Here is a 26,637-nt window from a genome sequence, read left to right on the forward strand (position 1 = left end):
ATCAATGGATGGATGGATGGATGAATGGATGGATGGGTGGGTGGACGGTAGATGGATGGATGGATGGATGGATGGATGGATGGATGGATGGATGGATGGGTGGATGGTGGATGGATGGATGATTGGTGGATGGGTGGATGGTAGATGGATGATTGACGGATGGGTGGATGGATGGATGATTGATGGATGGGTGGGTGGATGGATGATTGATGGATGGATGGGTGGATTGTAAATGTATTGACTGATGGATGGATGGATGGATGGATGGATGGGTGGGTGGATGGTAGATGGATGATTGATGGATGGATGGATGGATGGGTGAATGATGGATGGATGGATGATTGATGGATGGATGGATGGATGGATGGGTGAATTGTAAATGTATTGATGGATGGATAAATGGATGGATGTATGGGTGGATGGATGGATGTAAAATCCATGTTTCGACAAAGACAACTCAATGTTCTTTGACTCAGACAGTCCGAGTTCCGGAGTTGCGGATGACCAGAATTTAAAGTGGGCTGAGAAAAACATTGCATGTCTCCAGTGGCAAAGCTGTCACTTAACTTTTCAAACAGGGACGAGTGTGCGCAGCCTTTGAAACAGACAGTCAATTCGACAGCAACTCTGCGTGTGTCTCCTTGATCATTAAATTCTTTATTTTTACATTCAGCGCTTTACCATTGTTCAGCACTGTTGACCACGTTATATTTTTAATCTTTTGTTTAAGTTTGCATTTGAATTCGTAGCAGCCAAGTTATGAAACGTTAACTTTATAATTTACAGTTTCTTAGAGTCTGTTGTTTCTGTGAATTGGTTTAAACAAATGGTTTTGTTTGTTTGTTTGTTTGTTTGTTTTATTTTGGGGACCCCTTGAAAACGAGATGGTGCATCTCAAGGGGCAATCCCCTCAATAAATAAATAAAAACAAATTATTATTTAAATAAATAAACAGCAGTTAAAGGCACACTAGCAAAGGCTTTGGAGTGCTTTTAGTTTGACCTGCTGTAACACACGCATCCATCTTCCTCTTCTATGTGAAGTCATCATGACCACAATGAGGACCTCACATGATAATGTCAGAGTTATGGTCACACATTTCTTAAGTGTCATATGTTGCAACTACATGCATTTTATTTCACTTTTTAATCAAACTGTAACAGAAAACACACAACCTGTTACAGAGCAGTAAATATGTGGATACAAAAGACCGCAGAACACAAAAATAACTTTCGGAGTGCATTGAACAAAAAGGTCTATAATAATCTTTGAGCTCATCGGAAGAAATCCCCCACCCCCTCATCTATGACTACATGGTCATTACCATTGTAATGGAAACCCACCTTCTTCTCTTTTCTTTTTCAAGCCCATCAGTATTTTTAGGTAATCTATTATTGTTCTGTTGCCTTGTTACTGGCATGCCCCACTATGTGTTCTCTAGAACAAGGTCAAAGTTCCCGATTTGTCATCGCTGTCCTGAATTGGCTTGAGTCACCCACTGGACTTCCTGGTACTCATATTGTTTTTTCATACATACAAATAGAAATGGCGCGTTTCAGTTGCTTCATGGTTTGATGGCAAGATTTAAAAATGGATTAGAAAAAAAATTTTGGTTTACCATTCCAGAAAAGTCATTTTCTTTTGATTGTTACGCATTTACATACAAGAAAATGTACACGTGTTTTCTTGACTGGTCTCTAACCATATACAAGTGCTCAACCACAAAGTCTCCATCCACAAAGCTGCGTTCTCTGATCTTCTCCGATATATATATATATATATATATAAAAAAAAAATACGATTTTGTTCTCTCACCAGACAAATATAACTAAGACCCTTCGCGACCTTTCAAACATACGCAGAGTAAGTGTTTGAACGCTGTGGTAACAAGGGCACATCTTTTGTCTCCCACTGAACAATTCGCCGCAAACGCGACAAAAATCGTTTGCAGGAAATGAAGAAAAGCCAAACACGTCCTTTCACCTCCTGGAGAGCTCCAGAGCGCTCAAAGCGCAAAAAAAAGTCTGAGGTTTAAAAATTTGAATGGAATATACAGAGATTATTATGTATAATTGTATACATAATTAATTAACATATAATTAATGTCTCTTTGTGTGGGGTTTTTGATGCTGTGTACGTAGAACCTAGCACAGAGAGGCGCACACGGAGGAATATCCCAACATCCACTGCCAGCCGGCGAAAAGAGATGCAGATGAATCTCTTTGAAAGTCAAAGAGAATGAACGAAAGACTTTTTTCTTCTTTTCTTTTCTTTTTTTTTTTTTTAAATTGAAGTTCTGCCTGCACTGAGGCCTGATCCATTGGGACAGCTGCCGCGGCTCCTCCGTCCTCCTGCTGAGAGGGAGCCTATTTTAACAAGCCAGACTCTCTATTGTCTTTCCCCCAAGAATGACCAGAGAATGTGGTAACTCCTTGGGTCACACATACAGTGTGTGTGTGTGTGTGTGTGTGTGTGTGTGTGTGTGTGTGAGGCAGAGCCAGATCAGGGTGACTGGCAGGACGTGGCTGTGGCCCCGTCATTCGCATCTCCATGGGAGCACATGCCATCGGAGCTAATTACCTGCCTGGAAGGACCAATTAAGTTGCCCTCGAATGCCCCCCAGACCAAGGAGGCTTACAATAGGACAGCTATGAAGACGGTGGGGAGGGCCATCAGAACAATGAGCTCACGCGCTTAAATCTTCAAGCAGATGCTGCAGTCTTTCAGGATTTTTTTTTTTTGTCTGTTTTTTTTTTTTTTTTAAGAATGGATTATTAATTTGTGTTTTCTGTCTTTTTGGACATTAACAAAGGATTAGAAGTGGCAAAGTGATGAATGAACTTTGTCCTTTTTGTACTGTGTGTTACCCTGTACGGTTTAGGGGGTTGGGTGAATGAAATGAGACTTTGGGGGGAAAGTTGCCACCCTTTACATTGCATGAAACCCCCCTTCAGTTGATACATACACAAACACACACCCATACATATATATATATATACACACACAAACACACACATATACACATTGTAAATCTCACTTGTTTCACTGCTTTTAACGGCCCAGAAGAAGAGAGGAACCACATCAGCTAGTTTCTGTAAAGGGGATCAGAAATGCTGCCAATGCAAGGGTAACAAGCAACACACGAGCTACCTTGCTATACTCCATGATACAATAAAGAATAAAGAAATTGTGTTGTTGTTGTTGTTTTTCATATTTGTATACATGAGAAATGGAAACTTTATCTTCAAAGGTCTTCTTTTACAGATAAAGCCTCAATTTTGCCTGGGTCCATGGTTTGACTCAAAAGAACCTTTGCTTCTTTCGGGACTAATTCCTCACCACAAACCTTTTTACACGCGGGGATGTCAGTGAGGAACACTTACGGGTCATTAAGGTGAAATACTGCCTTCTGGGTCCACGGATAAACTGATTTGAAAAATGCTGCCCGAAGCCAAATGTTCCTCCTGACAGAATTATTTGTGCCAAGTGTTGACGACGTGCTGCTCCCTAAATACAAATAAAGAGTTTGATCCGTCCATGAGGAAGGAGTTTTATTGCAGGTCGCAGCTCTGATGAGGGATTTGATCTCAAGAGGAAATGATTCCCCCCCACCCCCCACCCCCGTAGTTACCGGGCAATAAAAATAAAAGCTAAACTAAACACACAACCGTTGTTATATGTTCAAGGTTCAATCCCAGTTTCTTGTGAGATTTTGTTTTCTTTTGGACTTTATCTTATGTTTCAAATTGGAATTATTTGATTTTTCAATTTGGAAGACGTTTGCTGATGATGTCAATAAGGTTGCAAGAGCTCAAAACTTCTGAAAGGATTACAGTTAGATGGGGCAAAAAACATTGTAAATTAAAACAAATCGGTGCAATAGTTGTTGTTTTTTGTCAATGATAAGAGCATTTTTCTACAAGGGTGTCCTCATTAAAATTTGAATGTATCAAAACATGAAACACCTCAAAAATGAACATTTTCTCCATCCTCTACAAAAACACATTATTTGCTAATTGTGCTAACGTTAGCATGCCAGTTGTCTTTCAAAGTACAATAACGGATATTTCAGTGTGGCACTGTGATGGTGACGTTTGAAGGAGCTTGTCATATAGCCACTAGCTAAAATGATTTTTATTACACTGTGTTAATTAAATACTAGAAGACATTACTGCCAGATGAGTTGTGGTGCGTCCAAAATGTGCAACTCGAGTTTGTGTATCTCACGTTTCACAGGAAGCAGTACTGCCACTGAACACTGATTATGGATGAAAACATACCAGGGTTCTTCCATTGAGATCGTCCAACAATTATATAGTAGAAGATGTTGGCAGGGTGTTGAAGGAAGACAATGGTCAACAAACCATCAAAGATCAATAGGCCCAAATATTCTCTACGCCCTCCATTAACAAGGCAAAAAAAAGAGAAAGTCAATGAATCTGACATGTATTTGAAAGGAAAGAATCAGAAATCCAATTTGCAGACAATGAGACAGAAAATCATTTAAGTCAAACCCAAATTACTCAACCGGCACTGAAGAAAAAAAAAATTGCCTTAATATTGGATTGCAGCGTTTTGGGTCGAAAGAAAGAGTCGGTTCCGTGTGCAAGACTAATGACAAATCCTCCAATTGACCAATTGAAATGAAATTGAATTGACCCTCCAGGCCGTGAGACCAAATGTGGCTTCGGCCAAACGTAACCCCCTCGCCTGGACACCCCCTGTGTGCGCTATCAGCTCTGACAGCAGCCGTTGTTCCTGGGGGAGGGTCAGAGGAACCCGTGTCCCCTGATGGCTCACTCGAGGGTGACGGTTTGGAAAGTCCACTTTGACCTCTGTTTGTTGCCGTTTCGGGACAGCACCCCCACCACCACCACCACCTCCCTCCCCAGGAGTGTTGTCTCTGCTCGTTTGACCTTTGAAATGACCCCTGAACACTGTCCGTGTCAGTCATGTTTGCCTTGTCTGACACTGAACAGCCGAAAGGATCTGCAAGTCAAATCCTGATATGAGGTTTTGAATCAGTTCAGGACAGGGGGGGAGAATGGTGCGTTTAGCCCTCTGTTTGAATTATACCTTCCAACATCTTGGAAGGGGATGGATGTGTTTGTTTGTTTGTTATAAAAAGGCACTTTGTGTTTACCTGCAGAAAGATGATATATTTTTGAAGTTTGATCTGTTAAGGTTAAAATATAATCTACCACCACTAACGCATTTTTTTTAAGGCTCCTGCAAGTTAGAAGTTTCATTCAGAATCAGACTGAGCATACAATTTCATTTGGAAATGTCACCAATTTAACAATTGCTTGTATGGGCTGGAGATCTTGGAGTGGAGATACTGTAGGCGAAGCTAGAGCAGGCACGGGCAAACTATGGCCCGGGGGCCGTATGCAGCCCATTGAGCTTTTTAATCCGGCCCGCCAAACTTGAAGAAATTATATTAATAGTAAGTTAGAAATATTTCATCCATTGTTCAGTGTTTTCAGAGTCATTTCAATAAAGAGATAAATACCGCGGGTCTTCAAAGACACTGATTTTGTTGTAACGTCGCTTTTGTTCATTTTCAAAAGACATTGAAGCACGTGTTTTCTCCATATCCCATGATATACTTGTTTCTCCTATGAGGCGGGTCACCAAAACACTCCATCATCTGCTCCTGCTCCGGCCCCTCTGTCAAATCTTAGAACCCATTGTGGCCCCACCAGTCAAAGTCCTTGAGCTGGAGGGACATATTGATATGTTGCTTGCACATTCCCGTATACATGTATATGTAATAGAGCAAAGGAACTGCAATTCAGGGTACTGAAACACCTCAACTTTTACATGAAAATCGTGACATAAAATCAAATGTATCTAGCAGGAGCCTCCGCAAGAGCTCTGCTCTCTTTTGTAATGTGGATAAAATGATGGCTTACTGTCCTTGGCTAGATGCTAATGTGATTTGGTTCATGTTCATTTTAGGGTGCTATGCTGCCCTCTTAAGTCTAAACGTGGTACAGGAGCCCACGGTCGTTGGGGCTGTGGGAGAAAGCAGAAAAAGAAAGAATCCATGCCCACACTCTGAAGATTCAAACTCCACACAGAAGACCCAGGACACGTGGATCAAATTCAAATTAAACATTTTATTTCACAAACAAGACTGAAAACATTGCTAACTATTCTATTATGTACTTTTTATGCAGTTTGGGTATTTTGACATTAAAGATGTCTAAGTAGAAGCAGTAATAGAAGTGATTTGAGCGACAACATCAACAACACAAAGACAATATTTACAAGGTATTCTTTACTTGTTAATTCTTTTTTAGACGCTTTTTATTTTATAAACTTTTTTCCCCCCACAAATTTCTAGAATGGGGGCTCCTTTCCTCAACACAGGAGGCTACCGTGAATCTTTTTGACGATCTTGGTCAGGAGATTTTTACATGGACTGAATGACGCCACAATCTCTTCAATCTGCTGAACCCTGCAAAAACAAAACAAAATCAGCCATTCATTATTAAAAGCCATCACTGCAGTCATAAATACAAGTTTCATCATTATTATATTTCTCTCACTTAAAAACTTACGTTGTGCTGCCATATTTGTTTTTGAAGCTCTGTACATTTAGGGCGTAAGCCTCCTCAGTCAAACTGGTAGAGAAGGTGACTTCAAACTTTGAGAGATTCTTCAGACTGCTGAAGACAAAGTGCACTCTGGACAAAGAAGAGGAAAGGACTTAAAAGGGCATTTGTTAAAGTCATGCAATGGGAAATCCTGTTTAACGCTGTGATTGGTGCATTTGTTAAAAGAGCCACGTGGACAATATTGACCTGTATACACAGTTAAAGGTCCAGTGTGTAATATTGATATTTTGAAGAAGAAACAGTGACATCAAGTGGTTACAATTGAGATTTCAGCGTCTTACACTCTCCCTCCCACTCCTGAGCTTGCCAGTGAACTACGGTGGCCTTACACTTTTATTAGTGTATTTACGGGCGGTATATTAACCTTTGACCAATAAAAAAAAAAAAAAAATCATAAATCAAGTCAAATATTACACACTGGACCTTTAACGTCAGCTGTGTTTATATCAGGTGCTCTTACCGAGTGTCCACACAGCTGATGCTGAGAATGGCGAAGCTCATGCCGCCCCACGTGTTCAGCAGACGCAGCTCCTCCCCCAGCAGGCGACAGCTGCTCACCACCAGGCTCACGTCTTGGAGCAACTACAACAGGAGACGAGGCGTCGATCTTAATGTTTCCAATTATGCACATCTAAGTCCATCTTCCTCAGATTTGGGCCGACGGCGTTACTCCGCCTTCACCTGATGACAGCCACACCTACCATTGGAACGTGTCTGCCGGTCGGATACTTCTCCACCCAGGCACGCTCTCCCTCCGCATACCGGGACAGCAGTTTGTGAACAAGGCGGCCGTAGTCCTTCGTTTTCTCCTCTGTTGTTAGAAAAACATACGCAGCGGTCGCTTTAATTCCCGCGGTAGTGTCGGCAGGTCCCTCGAATACAAGAAACGGCCACAACTTTGCAACAAAAAGGTTGAAAGATATCTAGTCCGTATGAGGGACATGCAGCTTAAATTTTTTTTTAAAAAAATCAATAAATTGAAGCCACAAGTTAACAAAATACTGTTAACGAGGCCTGTATGCAGGTTTCACCTCCAACTAACCGCTTTGTCTGGTTTGTTATGAAACACAGTGGCGGATGAAAGACAACGGACCCTCTATAGTATATATAGAGAAATTGTCAATACAAAAACATAAACATGAAACTGCAATTTTCCCTCTTTGCCACTAAAGCATAACATTCTTAGAATCATCTTTTTTTTTTTTTCTTCTTACCGTCAATTTCATGTTTGAACGAGATCTCGGTTATTTTTCTCTCGGACGGTTTATCGGCAACATTTCCTATGGAAGAAAAACAATTAAAAAAAAAAAGACGTGATTTATTCAGGAAGACAAACCATCGACAGAATAAATTAGCCCAGGTAGTAAATTCTTACCATTTTCGTAGACCACCTGCAGGTGGAAGGTCTTGTAGAGGAAGGTGAAGGCCGCGCCGTGGTCGCTGCTCTCGCCCAGCCTCCACTCAGTCAGCCTGCAGGGATCAGAAAACCAGTCGGTCCGTTTTGTTGGCAGCATTAATGTTCAGACTTACTGCAACTCAGAAAAAACGGAAACGGACAAATGCAGCGTGGAGATGTGGCTCTGGAGGTTCTTCGTCTCGGTTTTCAGCTTGTCCAGTTTTTTGCCGTCCTGCTCGTTTTGATTCTCCAGTTCAAACGTTCGTCTGTAGCAATAGAAAAGATGTAAAATAAATAAATAAATAAATAAATAAATACTGAAACAAAACGAAGGCGTTGCTTGGCACAGAAGCTGTGGTAGAATCAGATTTTAAGAAAATACAACAGTTGGGAATTTGTCAGATCATACATGTTCATGGCTACTTTTTGACGCGTCGATATTGTGGCCACTTATTTATTATTAGTGATGATTATCATTCAATACTGAAAAAACAAGTTAATTATAATCATCATTGACTTTATCCAGTAAAAACATACAAATGTTGTTTTTAAAATTCCATTTCTTCCCAGCAAACTCACTCTAAATGCTACATGCTGGGCAATGGGAAAGTCCACACATTGTAATGTTCTACACTCACCTTTCACGATCTGCCAAAGCCACAGTGACTCTTTCCATTTCTGGAGAACAAAAAAAACAAAAACAAAAAACAAACAAACACCCGCTTAACATTTCTTCCAATGAGATGACATGAGAGTCAACACGATGGTGTCGTGGTTCTGGCAGCTCACCTCCCTGGCACCACTGCAGACTCGGTAAATCCTCAGAGCCTCTCTCCTCAACTGCTGCCAGCTCTACAGAGAGTGCGTCAGAGTGTCAGAGACACTTCGGGCTTTGGTCGGTTCTTTTTTTTTTTTTTAAATAAACGTCGTATAAAACGACAGCAAAACGGACATCGCTCAGAATCGGAAAACAGCCGTACCTGTTTTTAACTCGCCAATGCAGTCATCCAAAGTTTTCACCATCTCGTCCGCTTCATCGATCTTTTCCCTCAAACTCTGTTGAACCTCCTGAGATGACAAAAAAAAAAAAGTTCACTAACTTTCCAAAACGAGTCGTCGCCATGTGGATAAAGTGTCCCTGGGGGCGGAGTCTCCGACCTCATTGGCCTGCACGATGTTGGAGTACAACACCTCCTTCATATCATGCGACTGAGCTTTGCTCCTCTTCCTGAACAGGTTGTTCTGCTCCTTCAGCTTGGCACCAAAAGATCTGAGCTGCGAATCAAAAGGAGGGGGGGGACCGGCAGGATGAGAGGAGCAAACATCTCTGCGTAACAAAGATCTGCCATCATTCATCAAACCCTCCAATACCTCTTCCTCTGAAAAGCTGCATATCTCCTCCCACAGGCTTCTGTTCACAACCTGCAGGGGCCTGTCCAGGTCCTGCATTCGCCCCCTCAGCCTGAGGTGGTGGTGGTGGTGGGGGGTGGGGGGTGGGGGACACACACAGACAAGACAAGTACATGACTGAGGTCTGAGGTAAGGTCAGAGGAGTGGCTGCTATGTCTGCAAAAAGTGCAGATGTACAAATACATGGCGCAACATGGCGAGTTAACGTTGAACATCTCACACTCAGGTTGACCCGTGAGGAAAAGAAAAAAAACAAAAGAACCAAAAAAAAAACAACAACAAAAGACTGAGATTTGTTTTCGGCAGTCTTGAGCGCACATACCCATCCACCTTCTCCGTGAGGCTGAGGACGTCGTTCTCATACACCTGCTGCTTGGGTCGACAGATGTACCGGTCTTTTAGTAGATCCATCGGCGTGCGCTGGGCGTCGGACAGCTGCGAAAAGAGAAATGCGTGACGACACGTCGGGCCTCCGTGGCTTTTAAAGGCCTGACGTATTCGCGTGTCGGCGATGCGCTTACTCGCTCTGGTAGGACGCTTTGCCGAGAATTGTGGATGACAAAGTCTATGTGGAAGATTTTGAAGAACTCCTTCACGGTGATGGTGCCGTCGTCGAATTTCTGTCACGGGAGAAGGAAAAGACGCACGCGCGTCAGCGGGGATGAAGTCGAGAATAAAGCTCATTCGCAATGACCGTGGAGGAGAAGCGACGGGTGTACATACCGTCTGCATGTCATCGGCGTAGTCCTCAACGTGGGATTCGAAAAGGCTTTGTTTCCAGGCTGCGGGACAAACCACATTTACGAGAGGGGACGAACAAAAAGAACATTAGGAAGAAAGCGACACGGGTCAGAATCCTGCGTTCCCCCTGAGAATCCGAGGTGAACTCACTGGATTCGAAGGTGGCCTCGTATCTGCCACTGGCTGTGTGACTGCTGTTGTATTCGTCTGCGGTGGTCGCGCATGCAGCCGGAGCCCCGTTGGAGTCAATCTCTCCCTGATGCGACTGTAAATCCTGACAAAAGAAAGCATGAGGGAGGAAAAAAAAAAGAAAATCAATGACGTATTAAAAGCATAAACCAAGCCTGAGAAAATGGCCTTTGCTAATTCCCTTTTGACTTTTCCAGGGGTTCCATGACCATGGAAAGCCTCTAAGAGATTAAGGGTGAATTCCAATTCCTCCCTCAACCCTCAAACTCAAAAATGCGCGCTCCCGCGAGGTGCAAGTGCTGTCCCGATTCTAAGAACGTCAAGTTGAGGGACGAGTTTAAGGGCTGTATCGCCCTCAATATTGAGATTCTCCGGCACCACCCTTGGCAGTAAGGGCTACCCAGAAGGCATTGCGTATTTTCGCCAAGACATCTTCGAAAAAGATGGCGATGTAAAAGCGAGCTACAAATGGAAGTATTTTCTTAGTTAATAAAGATATAAATATTACAAAACCATTTTATTGTCTTAGTTTAAGACTTTTTTTTATGGATCATTGACATCGTTGTTGCGTAACATTTTTAATTTTTTTTACTTTACGAGGTTTGTCAACCGGACCGGCGGTCCCGGCTTCACGTTACTTGTATACCTCGTTGTGTAGCGACGGAGGACTTCTAAGTCTGAATGAAAAAAAGAGAGATTTTTTTTTAACTCTCAACTCAACTGATTCCATTTTAATTATTGAATCATTCCTGCAGCTATGAGCAGGCAGGGGAACCGAGCCCGGCCAGAGGAATCTGATGAATTGCTGTTTTGCGACGATCGTGAAAAGAAGACTGCGGTGAATTGAGAAGCAGAGCGCTCCACCTTCACGTACTGTGTCGACGTCAGCTGCCATCCCTGTGGACGGCCTTTTCTTCTTCTGCTCTTCGTCATCTTCATCCGACGTCAACGGCCTCTTTTTTATGTTGGCGTCGCTCGCGCGTCCCTCTTGGAAAACCTCGTCCTCCGCCAGTCCGCCCGCGGCGAGCTCCTGGGGGACTCCGGCCGCGCGGCGGGGGGGGCTCTCCGTCTCCAGTGTCTCGGACACGTCGTCGCAGCTGCCGAGCTCCTCGTCGTAAAGGTCGCTCACGTTGCAGTCGTCGGGCGCGGCCGTGCTCGCGTGGCCTCGGACAGGAGGGGCCTTCACTGCGTCGTCGGCTTTGGCCCTCTGGGGGAGTCTGGGCTTGAACCCTCCCATTGAGAGCCGGGACACCAGCTCGCCACTCTTCAGTTTAAAGGGAGTCGCGGAAGCGGCGCCGGCGGTCCGGTCTTCTCCCATCGAGCAATTTGCCCGCACGTCAACTTCAGGCTCGTTGGCGGGCTCAGGTTCGCCTTTCGAGTCCCGGTCCAGGTCACTTTCCAGCTGGGGCGAGGGCGCGGTGTGAGCCGGAGCCGCGTTCACCATTTGGCTCAGGCGCCTGAACTTGGACTGTAGGTCGGCGAGGCTCATCCGCTTCGATTCCCGCGACGGAGCCGCCAGTTCGGGCGACCCAATTTTTTCCCGCGGCGCCGTTGCCTCCGTTTCAGCGGTCGCGACAGAACGGGAGGGCGGGGCTTGCGCGGACGGAGCACGCCGGGGCGGCTCTGGTCCGGGGGCGGAGTCGCGCTGGGCTTCGGCCGCGGCTTCCTCGGGAGGGTTGGCCGCCATTACGTTTTCTAGATTCTGCGTGACGGCAGGGGCCGATTCAGGGGGTTCCCTTTTGGCCGCGACGCCGTCCTGGACCTGCGCGTCCGCGCCGTCGGCAGAGGCCGGAGCGGCGGCGGCGGCCTTCGCGAGCACAGGATGGGCCCAGGTGGCGCTCCTCTTAGACAGGCTCTTGAATCCAGGATTCAGAGCGCGGCCAGTCGAAGGACGGTTTGCCGGCGGCGGGCAATCGGCCTGACTCTGCTCTTTCCGTGAATACAGGAACAGAGAGTCTCTCTTCTGGGGAACTGAATTTCTTTCCCAGTCACCGCCAATGGCGTCCGTTTGGCACTGCGTCACATCCATGTCGGCGGGGAGCGTCACCGTTCCGCCGCCGATGTTCCCCGTGAGGCACTGGGTCACGTCCATGTCCGCGGGGAGCGTCACCGTTCCGCCGCCGATGTTCCCCGTGAGGCACTGGGTCACGTCCATGTCCGCGGGGAGCGTCACCGTTCCGCCGCCGATGTTCCCCGTGAGGCACTGGGTCACGTCCATGTCCGCGGGGAGCGTCACCGTTCCGCCGCCGATGTTCCCCGTGAGGCACTGGGTCACGTCCATGTCCGCGGCGTTTGCGTAAAAAGTGACCGTTCTGTCCCCGCAGGGGGACACCGGGACGGAACTTCGAGGCGCTTCGGCGTCGGGGGCTTCAACGATGTTGACGGTCTGGCATTGCGTCACGTCCATGCAGCCGTCGTCGGCGGAGAACCTCGCCGTTTTCTCGTCGGCGCGAGTCCCGACCTGTGGGCGGCAGCGACATCGTCAGAATCAGTTCGTTACCCTCACCGAAGAGCTGCGTTAAAAGTTCGGTCGCTGCGGAGATCGGAGCAAGAACTCGCAGGCGCCGACGTCGTGTTCTTCATTACTTTATGCGACTGGGCAGGGGTGTCCAAACTTTTATCACTGAGGGCCACATACATAAAAATATAGGAGGGGCTGGGCCACTTACTAGAAATGAGGTATATAGCCTTAACTTTAGTCTATTAAAGTTAGAAAAATCAATTAAAATATGTTATATTGTTGAATATAATTAAAGACAAAACTGCCTTCATCACAGCTTTCCATAAATGGATCTTTATTGATTTATTCAGAAAAAGCTTCGGTAGCTCATTTAATCGGCCATTATGCCAGAAACGTCACCCTGTGCCTTCAAGGACAAAACAATTCCTCAATTGTGAGGAGTCAATGCACGGCGCAAGAGAGTAACAAAAACAAAATATTCAAACGTCCTTTAAAGTTTGGTGGCCTGTGTTGCTCAAAAATGCACCACCACAAAGTTTTTTGTTTTTTTTTAAAGTGCGAGCTCACCTGATAGACCTTTGACTTTGAGGCAGCAGTCAACATAGTTTCTGTACCTGATTGAGGAAATGTAAAGAACAATTCAAATGCAAATACACAAACAACAAGACAAACAAAGACAGCAAACTGTACCTTACTTTCAGCATTTGAAATGAAATGAATAATTCAAAAAATATATATTTTGGTGTTTTTTTTGTTTTTTTTTTAAATATTAAAAAATAAATACGACCAAACTAAACTGTTGAAAAGTTGGACAGTTACGCACCTCCGTGGCAGGATAATCTCAGAGCTAAACTCCGTCGCTGTCCTAAAGTCTGGTCGACTTTCTTGATGTCACAACTTTGAGCCGACGCATCGTCTGCTGCAACCTCAGTCGCGATGCGGCCTGTGCAGCTCTCTGTCACATCCATACAAGCATCTTCTCCAGAAAACCTGACCATGTTGTCCGTGCCGTCATCCTCCGCATCAAATTTGAACTGTTAAAGAAAGAATTGTTCAGGACAAAGTCATGGGGTTGCCATAAGACAGCATTAATAAGCACTGAAGACGAACCGAACTGATGAAACAGCAAAACATTGAAAATCAAATTCACCTCATGTGCACGTTCGGAAAAAAGTGGAAAAGTTCTGTAAAATTCTGTTGGTTTTTTTTTTCTTCAGTACGCTTTTATATTTGTCATCAACAATAATTGATGCCTCACCTTATGTTCATGCGTCTTGATCTTCAAAGCTGGTTTCCATGAGACATCCATGCCTACGTGTGGAGACCGAAATCAAGTGAGCACAAATTACAAAATGCCATGAAATTCTTTTGTAAAAACGAAAGAAATTCATATTTGTGACTTTTCTTTTTTTAAAAGCAACGGATAGACAATACAATTTAAGACAATTATCAGTTTTACTCCGATTTTTGGTTGCCTTTCGTCATTTTCCAACAGGTCTTGAATGCTCACATAAAAATTGTAAAATGAAAAAAAGTACCTGCACTGTTGGGTGACGACGGTTTTTCGGGGATCTCGCGGTCGTCTTTCTGTTGACTTTGACTTGGAAGGAAAACCTTGTCATCGTTCCAGCCCGTTATGAATCGTGTCTGAGCCTCGGTCATGTCCATGGTCACGTCATCTCCTCCACCGGCGCTCGCGGCCGCATTAAGTGTCTGTCCGTCGCCTTTGCTTAAGAAGCTGACGGAGGAGGTCTTCGTCCTGGCGGCGGGGTCCGGACCACCGCCTGGGCCGCTTGTTGTAGAGACCGCGGCTTTGAAGCCGAAATCGGGGCACTCTGTCGAAGACGTGGGACGGGTCTCCTTTTGTTTCTCCTCTTGAGTCGAAATACGTCTCATCGCACCACGCACCTGGCTGTGAGTTGGTGGAGCCAGCGGCCCACCGGTTACGGTCACTGTGTGACTCTGAGTCATGTCCATAAACTCGTCACCCGCTTTGGTCGCGTCCATGGCCCCACTTCCAGAGGACAGGCCTCTTTTCCTGGACGCTTTTAAAGACTTCTCCATTAGATGAGCCGGGGGCTGATTTTCTTTATCCACGTGACATTTCGGGGCCTTCGTCTGGAGGAGGGGTGAGTTCGCCTCCTCAGATGAAGTCCCGGCAGAAGTTGCCGCTCTGGTATCCTCAGGATTCGCGCTTGAACTGCTTGGTTTGAAAAGACTTGCGAGGAAGTCTTCAAAATCTGCATCCAAACAGGCCACTGAAGAGGACGTACTTTTATTTTCCACACTGGACTCCAGGCTTGGTAGGAATCCAGGCACAGTGGCCATTTTGCTGGTGTGACTTAAGGTCATGTCCATCGATCCATCATCTGCAGCGAACACCTGCGTTTTCTCCCTGCCGGCTGTTTCATTGTTGTGAGGGGAAATGTCCGAGAATAATTCAGCACCAGCAGCCAAGTGCACGGAATGACTTTGGGTCATGTCCATGAAGGCGTCGTCCGTACCGAACATCACCGTCTTCTCCCCAATGTTATCTCTGGTGCGAAAGTTGCCCTGGTCGGGTGAGGTGGTGAAATTTCAAAACATTTTCTTTCTTAACGCCTATGATTTAAAAAACATTCTTCGCATCTGTTGTACTGTAAAAATCACCCATGCTTACCTTATCCCATGGTCCAGACGTATGTAAAGAAGCGCGCATGAGGGTTTCCTTTGCTGAAATTAAAATTTTGACTTTAGCAATGGCAATTCTACAGAATACTTGGTTCAGAAAGGAAATCAACAACTCCCACCTGCTTGTTGGTTCAGATCCTCAGTGAATGCCACCTGAGTTCTTTTGTAAGAACACATTTTTTTTAATTTGAAAGGGCATAACAAAAATGTGCATTAGCAAATGGCAAAAATGTAAAAAAAATAATCTCAATCTAAGATGAAAGAACAGAGTTTGAAAGAATCAAATCACTTTACCTCCTTTGCGTGCCTGGTGCTGTTCAAAGGGAACATTGCAATATTACAACTGTGTTCATTGTCAATAATAATAATAATACGAATAAATTATACACGTGTACGAACTATATACGTACTTGTCATTAAGTCCTGTAAAGAACTTGTAGCAGTAGAGTCACTTTTTGCGTCACTGTAAAGAAAGACAGCGATTAGGGTCAGACTGTCGGTGTCCTTTTTAACAATAAAGATCAATTGTTTTCTGGCGTCTTACTTGGAGAACAGGAGGACATTATTGGTAGCTGAAAAACTGACTCTCCTAGAAATCCTCTTGTCCACTCTTTTGGTACATTCCACCTAGGAGACACACAGTGTTTTATACTCAATGATACAAGCTCATATTCAATTGCATTTAATACAGAAACAGCACCTACCCTGTTTTCCTGTTGTTCCGAGTCAGATGCTATGTATGATTTTCTTGGTGCCTTTAAAATCTGGAATTTAGGATATTAAAGATATTTGGGGTTATGCAAAGTTTTGTTTTTTGTTTGTTTGTTAATGCAAGTACAGTTGTGTTTTCTCTCTATCTCATTTAAAAAATATACAATGTTTAACATTTACCGAAGATACACGTCTCCTGGAGCACGCACTGCCTTCTCTGTAACACAACATATGGGAAACAACATTCACTCTCATATTCACACACATGGGATCTTTTGTATTTTATAAACGCATTGCAAATACAGTGCATACACACAAGTTTCTTAAAAATGATGCTGTCATGATGCGTCTCTGACACGGGAACAGGAAGAAAAACGTTACTTTCACTCACCCATTCCAGGTTGGGTCGAAGGGGTCCATGTTCCGCTCTGGATCCAGCAAAAAATAATTACATACCGTTAAAAGCTGGCTTTGCCCAAGGGCTCGATTCAAGCGCTGCAAAGGTTTAATCGTCGTTTCGTGCGGAGGAACACAATAGCTTTGATGCGCAAATCGGCTCCCACTCGCCCCCCCCCCAGATTCAAAAACAAGTTTCCTCACAAACTACCCAAGGGATTCAACGACAATTTAAAGTAGTTGCAAGTTGATTTTTTTTTTTTTTTTAAAGCAACTTTAGCGCACGTCTAACTAATGAAACGCGAGACGTTAGCTTTGTTCCCACATTATCAAATACTCAGAAAACAAGCAAATCTCAAATGGCATACCTTGTTTTTGTTGTGAATAGGATGCTCGCGTTTTACGCTATATGCGACTGTGTTGTTACAAGGTCTCTAACGTAAAGCTTCTATCATGACGGTTTACTTTGGTAGTGTCAACAGACGACTTTGCGAGCTTCAGCTAACGTCAATAAGCTAGCTCAAACGTTAGCGTTTTGAATTTAGCCGCCCAGGCGCACGCGCACTTCATCTGCTGTGTGTGTCTGGGTGGGACGGTCCTACCCGCGACTTTTGGCTTGCTTTTACCATTTTCAGCACATTTTGCGCTTGTTTTCTTGTTAGGAAAATACAAAAAAAAAAAAAAATTAGAATTTTTTTTTTTTTTTTTAGAAACTCTATATATACATAATATAAAAACATAAACGAGTTTTCTGATTGACGCTGTTTATCAACATAGGAAGTGACGCGCTAACAGGAAGTGACGACAGAGGGCGAGGTGTTTTTGAATCGTGAGATGTTCCTCTGTCTGTTGACGAGCTGTTGAAGAATAAGGTGGGATTTTCTGTTATCCTGTTAATTATTATACTACTTATGACTGATTTATATGCAGCAAGTGCTTGAATGTACATCCAGGATTAAGTAGACGTTAGTTTGGTAAGTTTACGACAAACGTTATTGTAAACCGTTTGAAACGCGAGTATTGTACTGTCAAACCTTAGACGAGACGTGAAATTCGATGTCCTGCAGGATCTTCCTTGTTAATTTACGTAATCCATAATTTGTCTCTACGCAGGTTTTTTTTTTTTTTGCTGTTGTCATATTTGTCTTCGAACGAGAAATGTCCTCAAAAATCCCGAAAGGTGAGCGACTATTCGTTAATAATTATTATTAGAAATCAACATTAGTTTACCTTACCACGTGTTGGTGACTGCGCAAACGAGACTGTTAATCTTTTGTTTTGTTTTTTTAGGCACGCAGTTATCTGCAGATACAAAGAAAACTGGCCACAAAAATGAATCCAAAGATACAGCAACTACAGCCTCATCAGACGTTGGCCACAAGTCAGATGGTATTCTCAAAACTCAGAAAGAAAACATGCCAAGGTGAGAGCATCACAACCTCACCGTACAATTTACAGTCACCTGTTGTCTAACAGATTTTGTTGTGTAAATCGCAATCATTCCTGTCCATATTCATTCCATACTTTCATTTCTTGTACGCTTTTGTCTTGCAGAAAAATCACGGCTGCCAAAACTCACAAGGGGTGAGACGTATTTAAATTAGCTTATAAACAATAATGTAAATATCGTCAACACTTCATTGACAACTGTACACGATACTTCTCCAAAGGGTCTCCACAAGGTATGGGCAACAGGCAGAGCTGAAAGAGCAAAATCAGCACTTGGTGGCCACAAATGAAGAGCTGAAGAAAAATCTCACAGACACACAGGTGCAAAAAACAACTTTTATTTTGTATTTATTGAGCCATGGATTGATACCTTTGTTGCACCAGGACTGATTTTTAATGTTATTAGTATTACTATTTTTTCATCATTGCTCCCCAGAAAATGCTTTGCAATATGCTTTGCATTTTCTAGGCACAGGATGCATCTTTTATAGGACATATAGTCGTCTTAAAGTCTAAACCCTGTTTTTTCATTTTATGTATTGTCAGAATCTCTGTATTTTCACTATGATCTGGTTGTACTGCAGCAAAGAATGATGGGCCTGGAGCAGCAGTACAGTGATCTTGAGAAAGAGAATGAAGGCTTACATAAAAACCTGAAGGACTGTCATGTTCTGCTTGTCGCAGCCAAAGTAGACCCAGGTGAATTTGTATTTCCATTCCGAACTGGGCTAATTTTGCTGTTTTTGATTGACTCAAATATAGTAAAACATCTTTGTTTCTCAGTTTTGGGAGAGAGGGTTGGAGAGGCTGCGCAAGGAAATGAAATTCAAAGAAAGGAAGTCATGGTATGCATCTATTTTTATTCACTTGACTGATTATTTTCAGGAGAACAATTGTTTTTGTTTATTTGTCTGTCTGAATCTCTTTCAGAGTGTGTCGGAAAACCTGCTGCAAGAATTAAACCGATTCGTAGACGTGGCGTCGCAACAACGCGCTCGGCTAGAGGCGAGTCAGACTTTGGCTTCGACTGACGTGGCCTTTGATTGTGTTGGGATTTGATGTAAAACATCAATGTCTCTAATTTTGCAAACAGGAATTCCAGACTTTGATGATGGATCTGGCGACGGCACGGCAACACATGAAGGAGGAAAGGGAGAACTTTTCCAGAGAAGCTGCTGAAATGGAAAACGCCCTCAAAGAGGCTGAGGCGCTCTTGTTGTAAAAGTCCTGAATAATTATATTTTGCTGCCAATTGCTGTTTGATGTTCGTGAAACTGAAATAAATGCTATTATTTTTTATTCCTTATGCATCTAACTTTGAAATCCTTCTTTGAAACCTCATCCATATAGATTTCTTTCCCACGTAAATGCTGAAATGAAAGTGATTTAATATAATAACTTGACATGCCAGGAACCATAATTCACTACTTGAATTAATTCACTTCCCAAACGAAGCATTGTGTGCTTCATTCTTTGTTTTTGTTTTTTATGTCTGTCTGTGTGCAGCTTAGTCTACTCTTCCCTGGCCGTCTATGGCAATGATGCCAAACTACAGTAATGCTGAGCTTTCAAGTGTGACTTGTGGCTGTCGGGCTACTAATGCACTGATTGAGTGATAGTCAAGAGCATGGAATACACAGTATATGGTTAATAAAGAGAATGTCCCAAACAGTTAGAAAAATGAAGACATTTCAAAATATACACATCTGCAGTATATAAGGAATAAAATCCATACAGTGTTTACAGTAAACTCATAATTCTGCTCACTTGCTTTTTCTGTTTAACTTTTGTCACTTAATTACATAATTACAGTCCTGTACATTTCACTGTACTGCATTTGTTTATGACAACTACAGACACTGCAGACCCTGATAGCACATGAAAGTTATAAATGACTGAGTCCCGAGTTAGAACAATATACCAGAGGATATTAAAGCATCCTGGTGGGTTGACGGAGGGATTGTCGAACTTGGCTTTGCTGGTGCTAAGAGACTTTGCCGTCAGTGGTGCTGAAGGTGTTGGTGGTTTGGTTACTGCTGCTGTCATAAACCTCTCCTTGGTGTCTGGTGTGGTAGTAGTAGTAGACAAACAGGAGGAAACCTGCCGGGCAAACAACCACACAGTGCCACAAATAAGAAGAAAATGATATAATGTGCAACATTTACCACATCGCTCTGGCTTTATTTGCCCAATAAAACAGTAAGGGCATAAATGATGAATATTTTAAGAATGCTACTCACATTTCCTGTGGTGATCATTTTAGTATAACCTGATTTTTGTTTAGTTTAATTTAAATATCAAATATACCTATAACTAAAACACCCACTTACTTTTAATGAACTGAGTTATAGAATTCATGCAGTATAACAAGGCTAAATACTTAGATGTTTGCTAGTTATGCCAGTTTGCTGTCTTGTGCTCAGGCAGTAGTGTCATTTTGAACTATGTACTGTGCTAAGCTTATCTTGTCCCTAAATTTCACATCAACATTAAAAAAAAAAGAGCCTAAGATTAAGATTTACTTAACACGACATTGCTAATTAAAACAACTTGAACACACCCTCCCCACTACACAAACCAGAGATACCTTGGAAAGAGCTGAGGATTGTGAAAATGTAATAAGCAGGGATCCGCCGGGCACCGTAGGCGAAGAAGACAAATCCCCACGAGACGCCCAGGATGGTGCACAGTCCAAAGACGACCATGGCGCTTTTGCTGTTTCTGTTGACATTCTCGCTGCCTGAATTGGCTTTCTTGTGACAGGTGAGCATGGTCAACATGATGATGAAGGTGGTGAAAGTAAACAGGAAGACCAGCGCGTAGCAGCCTATGTTCACGACCCAGTGGATGGTACTGTCTGTTATCCAGCACCTAGGAACACATAAGTTATAATATAACTGAGTAGGTTTTTTTTCATTATTATTATTATTGTGTTATTGTCAAACAGAGAATTGTATTCGCCCTCTTACATGGTCACTGTTTGATCTGTGTCACTCGTGTCAATGTCTTGCGCACCATACCTCCCAACGCTTAGCAAGGCAACCACGACCACAAGTGGCAGACCTGGAAATGACCACATGAGATTCATTACCAGATCATTGAACCAACCGGGGCCGAAGGGCAGAAAACAAGGAAGTGCGCTCACCCCAGCTGCAGATGGAGACCCTGAGCAGGTAGTGGCGTATGTTGACCTTGCCTCCCACGGTCAGCTGCAGGCAGAGATGGAAGGCCTGCGTGGCGAACCACATGAACGTGGCCAGCAAGAAGTAGTGCATGGCAGCTGCCATGATCTTACAGCCCACGGAGTTGTCGAGACTCTCCACGTGGTGGTTGACCAGGAACGTTAGGTCGAGAAAGAACACGGCCAACACCAGGTGGATGAGAAGGGTTATGGAATCAACGGCCTTGGTTTTCCTGTGTGGAGTGAAAGACATTTGCAAGACAAACTGTGTTGCTACATTCGTTGTGTTCAGGTTTGTATTTTCACATCACAGGTCTGAGGCAGGAGCGACTCCAGTATCTGGTATCCCTACAAGTCTCTACGGAGGGCTGATGACACTAGTCCAGTGCAATGGAAACACAGGAACCCCTTTAAACATTTGATGGGGCCCCCGCAACACAGTGCAATCGCAAGCCAAATACTGTAAATGCTACACTTGGAGCCCAGTGAGCTACGGTGGCCTTTCCCACCTTCTACTCTGTTGGTTTATTTAAAGACGCAAGCAATCGCCTGATTTACCAAACGTGCTGTCAGGCAGGCTGGATTGTCCACACTGGGCTTCTTGTTTATTCTTATATATATGAGAACCGTTCTAAGGGCAGGGAAACCAAAAAAAAAAAAAAAAAACTTCTTTTGTACTGCGATTATAAACTTTTATTAATGTACTTATAGGCAGTGTGTTAAGCTTTTACCAATATAAAAATCATAAATCAAGCCAAAAATTACACACTGGACCTTAAACCGAGTTCTGCTAGAAAGAAGGCTCAATGATGATAAATGGATATTTTAATTGGAATACCACTGAGGAACAATAAGTTTCTCTCTTCTTCTTCTTTATTTAGATTATATGTGGTGTGCCACATCATGCAAAATCTATATGTATATTATGTTTATGTACATCAAAGCGTCATGGGAAGTGGCTTAGTCTCACTTGCTTTCCACTGGCATTTAGCCGTGAGGACAGTCTTGAGCCACATTTTTACTTGATGTCGCGTTTACCTCAAAAGGAAGTGCATGAAGAGGACTACAGCAAGGAACAGCATGGACAAAGAGCAGCCCACTTGAGTGATGATCGTGAGCCTGTTCAGGTCAGAGCTAGAGATGGTTTCGTTGAGAGTCTGAAGGGAACAAAAGCGAGAGAGCCTTTGTTTACAGGTGGCAAACCGGGTAACTGCTAGTTTTGTGTAAAGAGATGCGATAGGGTGACACGTAGTTGCGGCCAAAACAAATAAAGTGAGTAAAGTGAGACACACCAGCAGGACGGCAAAAAACGTCAAGTGCGAACACTGGCAGGTGACGTTGTCTCCATGAGCCACCGTCACACATCCATTGTCAGTCCAGTTTGGTTTGCTTCCTAGGAGACAGGAACATGCAAATCCCTCCGCAAAGGGATTATTATAATTTGCGTTTATTCTATTTACGTCAACACAAAGAGATGTTTTCATGTTTTGGAAATGGGGGGAAGAAGAAAGCAACTCTACCTGCCGTCAGTGCTGTTATAGTCCAGCTAATTTAAGTACACTGAACCACTTTTTCTCTTAAAGGTAAAACTAACCAAGTTTGTTTGCTTTTTTTTGTGAAGTCTTTATTGAGATCGAATTGCAAAGAAATTAGTGAATGGGAAAAATAATACCTTGGCCATTCCAGGAGTGACAAGATGGAATTCCTTCCTGCCAAAAATGATTCAAACGTAACCAAATTGGTGTTTCAGCTGCAAGCACATGCAAAGACTTTCAAATGCTAAATATGTGATTGACTGTCGTCTTTTACTCACATACTGAACATTCTGAAAACTGATGTTGATTTTGTCTGTGAGATTACTGATCCCGGTTCCCATTTCGATGGCTATAATCTCATTGCCTAAGAGGGTGCTGTTCTTCTCATCCTAAGAAATGAAATGACAAGATGAGAACAGAGTTCGGATATCTTATGAAAAGAAAATGTCTTAACATGTCAAACCAACATGTTTTAATTTACCTTGGTCATGTTGTGGAATCGGAAAACAGCGACAAAAGGAGAGCTAATGTTTGAACTGAGAGCTTTTTCAAACGCTTCTTTTGGCATCGAAACAGATCTGCAAAATGCACCAAGATCCTCTCCTTCGTCTAGAATCTGCGAAACGGAGTGAAACAAGGGTTGCAAGAGGAGGGATCCCCATCTCCCGCTCACCCCCATTTTCGTTTTTTGTTTGGGTCACTTAATATTTGCCTTTGAAAGAGTGCATTTTGTTAAATCTGCTTAAAAACAAATAATGTAAAGTTATTCCACACGGATGCTGGTCTTTCCAACTCTCACGTCAGTTCCATTCATTGTTCAGAGCTGAATCCAACAAAAAACAATAATAATAATAAAAAAAAAAATACTAAGAAGTAGAGTCTGGGAACACATAATCTGTGATCCACTGGAATGTAGCGAGTCACGTGACCACAACTTTTTTTGGGGGGCATGTCATTGCATCAAATGTGCAAGTCAAGAAACACACAAAATCTACCCTATGCATATACTTTACATAACATCACCGATAATCGATAGCGCGGCAGGGCTTCCTCCTATGTCTTTTATCACACACTGGACAGTTAAATGTTAAAAAATGACCAATTCAAAATGAGATACAGTCATGCACCTACATTGGGACTGGCACTGGAAGCCACATAGGCAAGTGAGACTTGTTCTATGTCCGCGGCCTGACGTTCCTTCACTACGACACCCGAGACTCCCATTCCCATGTTCACCTCGGCCGAGTGCACGGTCATGTTCTTGGCAAAGTCAGACATTTGGTTCATCACTTCACTGTTGAGACAGAAAGTTTTTCACAATTCATACATGAGCCAGTTGCTGCTCTGTTTTTTTTCAAATAGGAAAAAAAATAAAAAATAAAAACTTACACAGCTTGAGCAGGTTTGAGTTCTTTCTCATCTGTAGAGTTGGTGAGTATATTGAATTTGTATTTTATATCTGGCTTCTTCACCGGATTGTTGCAATTTAAACAATGTTTGCTAGGGGCTGAGAGGTTAATGATGTATCTGTCCTGAATGCCTGGAGCTGAAAGGGAGACATTTGTTTTATTTGAAAAGTGAGCATGGATATCCAAGCAATTTATTTCATGATTGATGATGTGACTAAAGCACAAGAGGACGACTGAGTGTATTTATTTATATAGTTTACAGTTCCTCAAAGGGGAACATAATACATGATAACTATCACACCTGGTGGATTATAGCATATATTAAATACGCTGTTGCTCTGAATGAAAGATTTTTTATCGCAGAAAAGAAATATGTGTGAATGAATTTTGCTGGGATAACTGGGACATCATTGCACCTGCCATGGTCAGCAGTGATCGTGGCGCATTTTTAAATAGGAACAAACAGGTTGTGCCTGAAAAAAAAAATTAATACAATTTTAAGGCCAGCCTTATACGGGTACTCACCCATCTTGGTGCAGTTGTTTCCGTCATAAGCACAACGTGCGCACTTGGTGTTTGTATCGAAAGTGGTAGAACGACATTCTGTAACGATTGTATGAACGGAAAAGTTGGAACTTGGTCCACTTAAGGAACAGCTGCTGAGATAAGCTTCACTCTAGTTATGCCTGAAGGTACACAACTATGGTCTGGTATTATTACATGTTTTTAACAGAAGCAAGTTAAGCATGTAATTAAGAGTATCATTCTTTCTTTTTTCTTTCTTTTTATTATAATAAGTAGAAGTGGAAGAAGAAGAAGAAGAAGAAGGACCACCCTGTGATTCCCAAGTTTTCACATAAAAATGAAAATTTATAAAAATTTTAACTATATTAAGTACCTATGCCCTCTGTCCCACCAAGGCATCCTGGCCCTTGCTTGACAAACAGTTGTAATTTCTTCTGTACGTGCCACCGTGAAATGTAGAGAAAGTCAACGCCATCCTTTGTCAACGCATGAAGCCGCTGTTTCGCTGAAGGCTTTTGTAATTCTAAATAGAAATACACTTAAGAGTAAGACGTGGCAGGAATATTCAGGTGACGTGTTGTGATTTCACATTTCACTCACGTTCTCCGTTCGGGACTCTCCTCAGAAATATGATGCAACGCGCCTCCGCTGAGAGGTGAAGGATGGACAGTTTTCATTTCACAGCTTAATTACATCAACCATGAAAACACCTGCACATCTACATTTCTATAGATGAAGTATACGATTATGGGAAATGTTTTATAGAATGCATAAGTAGGATAGCTTCATGTATCAAAAGCAGGAGCCTTTATTGTCATTGTAAAAAAAAAAAAAAAAAGTGCATACAACAAAATTCCAGGTGCTGCTCCTGCTTGGTGTTTTTAAGAATGTTAAAATGCAATAGGATGGAAAAAGTAAGTATACGACAAATAGATATAAATAGAACAACAAAAAAAAAGTCAAATAAGAAAAGTGCATAGTACACTGGTGCAGTGTACAATAAAATAACAGGAGAGGATGTAAACAGTTATTGCACATTGTGAATTCAATTGCAAAGGAATCAGCTCATTACACGTGTTTGGAATGTATCACAGGTTGCGATGGCTCAACAAGCATGGCTTGTGATCTGCTGTAAGATGTGTTCGTAAATGTTGTCATTGACTTACTTCCATTTAAGAATGTCTTTGCGGTGATGATGCCATCAAACTTGTCAGGAACAACAATAAGTCGAGTTGCTTTACCCATACAGTCTTTATGGTTTGACAGAATTCTATCTTCTTTTTGGCTTTTTCCTGGAGCTATGGTGCAAAACATAAGCCAAAGAAATACTTGGAAATTCAGCAGATATTCATATAAATTGTATTTTATTTTTTTTAAAATTGCTTCTTTTTTTCTTGGTAAGATTCAGACGATGATTCCGTACAATTCCGAAGCTAATTTCTCATATTAACTCTAAAGTATTTTAATACATTCAAAATGTTTGAAAATTATATGTTTCTAATATCGATTTCTCCTCATAATGTCAGATGTACTTACAAATCCATAGAGAGACCATCATCAAAACCATAGCTATCCAACTCATGTTCCAGTGTATGGATTAATCACTCTAGCACGGCATCCAATTTCCCTCGAATGATCTAGATTTGCTTTGGTGGTGCAGCAGCGAGAACAAAATGAACTGAACTGTTTGGTGAATGGGCCTGTTGTTGGACTGGGTTTTCCATGACTGACCACAGCAGCTTTGCATTGTAAATTCAGTGTCTCTGAAAATTTTAACGGATAAATGTCTCCTCCTTAGTTCTATGCAAAAAAACAAAACATCATTGTGCGTTATTCCCTGCTTTCTCCTTCCTTTGAAGTAGTAAAATGTCTCGTTTTGATAAACAAAACCAACCAAATATTATTATTATTATTGTTGTTTTTTTTTTTTTTTAATTGAAT

At 42.7% G+C, this 26,637-nt stretch overlaps 3 protein-coding genes across 3 annotated transcripts; 1 reads left to right on the top strand and 2 right to left on the bottom strand.

Moving 5' to 3' along the window:
* Positions 1 to 6,102: 6,102 nt before the first annotated feature.
* On the bottom strand, positions 6,103 to 17,150 carry knl1 (kinetochore scaffold 1). The gene is made up of 30 exons (XM_076037634.1): positions 16,966 to 17,150; positions 16,593 to 16,629; positions 16,382 to 16,418; positions 16,195 to 16,254; positions 16,035 to 16,117; positions 15,901 to 15,953; positions 15,785 to 15,803; positions 15,610 to 15,650; positions 15,480 to 15,532; positions 14,359 to 15,373; positions 14,079 to 14,131; positions 13,644 to 13,854; positions 13,388 to 13,434; positions 11,234 to 12,820; positions 10,321 to 10,444; positions 10,153 to 10,211; positions 9,951 to 10,049; positions 9,752 to 9,864; positions 9,391 to 9,481; positions 9,178 to 9,294; positions 9,000 to 9,087; positions 8,809 to 8,871; positions 8,658 to 8,697; positions 8,181 to 8,285; positions 7,999 to 8,093; positions 7,838 to 7,903; positions 7,325 to 7,434; positions 7,084 to 7,205; positions 6,567 to 6,692; positions 6,103 to 6,463 (listed from the first exon to the last, which is right to left on the bottom strand). Exons 2-30 carry the CDS (start codon positions 16,619 to 16,621, stop codon positions 6,367 to 6,369), a joined length of 4,803 nt encoding a protein of 1,600 aa, XP_075893749.1. The 5' UTR covers positions 16,622 to 16,629; positions 16,966 to 17,150; the 3' UTR covers positions 6,103 to 6,366.
* A 236-nt stretch (positions 17,151 to 17,386) lies between these two features.
* Positions 17,387 to 19,352, top strand: knstrn (kinetochore localized astrin (SPAG5) binding protein). Its single transcript, XM_076037724.1, has 9 exons — positions 17,387 to 17,472; positions 17,720 to 17,777; positions 17,888 to 18,020; positions 18,152 to 18,181; positions 18,268 to 18,367; positions 18,631 to 18,745; positions 18,830 to 18,891; positions 18,977 to 19,051; positions 19,140 to 19,352. Exons 2-9 carry the CDS (start codon positions 17,756 to 17,758, stop codon positions 19,266 to 19,268), a joined length of 666 nt encoding a protein of 221 aa, XP_075893839.1. The 5' UTR covers positions 17,387 to 17,472; positions 17,720 to 17,755; the 3' UTR covers positions 19,269 to 19,352.
* On the bottom strand, positions 19,338 to 25,530 carry LOC142896029 (adhesion G-protein coupled receptor G1-like). Its single transcript, XM_076037468.1, has 12 exons — positions 25,070 to 25,530; positions 24,697 to 24,774; positions 24,152 to 24,308; positions 23,244 to 24,056; positions 23,041 to 23,151; positions 22,900 to 22,936; positions 22,520 to 22,620; positions 22,266 to 22,384; positions 21,192 to 21,460; positions 21,016 to 21,109; positions 20,634 to 20,917; positions 19,338 to 20,146 (listed from the first exon to the last, which is right to left on the bottom strand). Exons 4-12 carry the CDS (start codon positions 23,439 to 23,441, stop codon positions 20,031 to 20,033), a joined length of 1,329 nt encoding a protein of 442 aa, XP_075893583.1. The 5' UTR covers positions 23,442 to 24,056; positions 24,152 to 24,308; positions 24,697 to 24,774; positions 25,070 to 25,530; the 3' UTR covers positions 19,338 to 20,030.
* Between the last annotated feature and the right edge of the window lie 1,107 nt (positions 25,531 to 26,637).

This window comes from Nelusetta ayraudi, unplaced genomic scaffold (assembly GCF_046127955.1).
Source record: "Nelusetta ayraudi isolate G7.1 ecotype Tasmania unplaced genomic scaffold, CSIRO-AGI_Nayr_v1 ptg000052l, whole genome shotgun sequence".
In the NCBI taxonomy this organism is placed as follows: domain Eukaryota; kingdom Metazoa; phylum Chordata; class Actinopteri; order Tetraodontiformes; family Monacanthidae; genus Nelusetta; species Nelusetta ayraudi.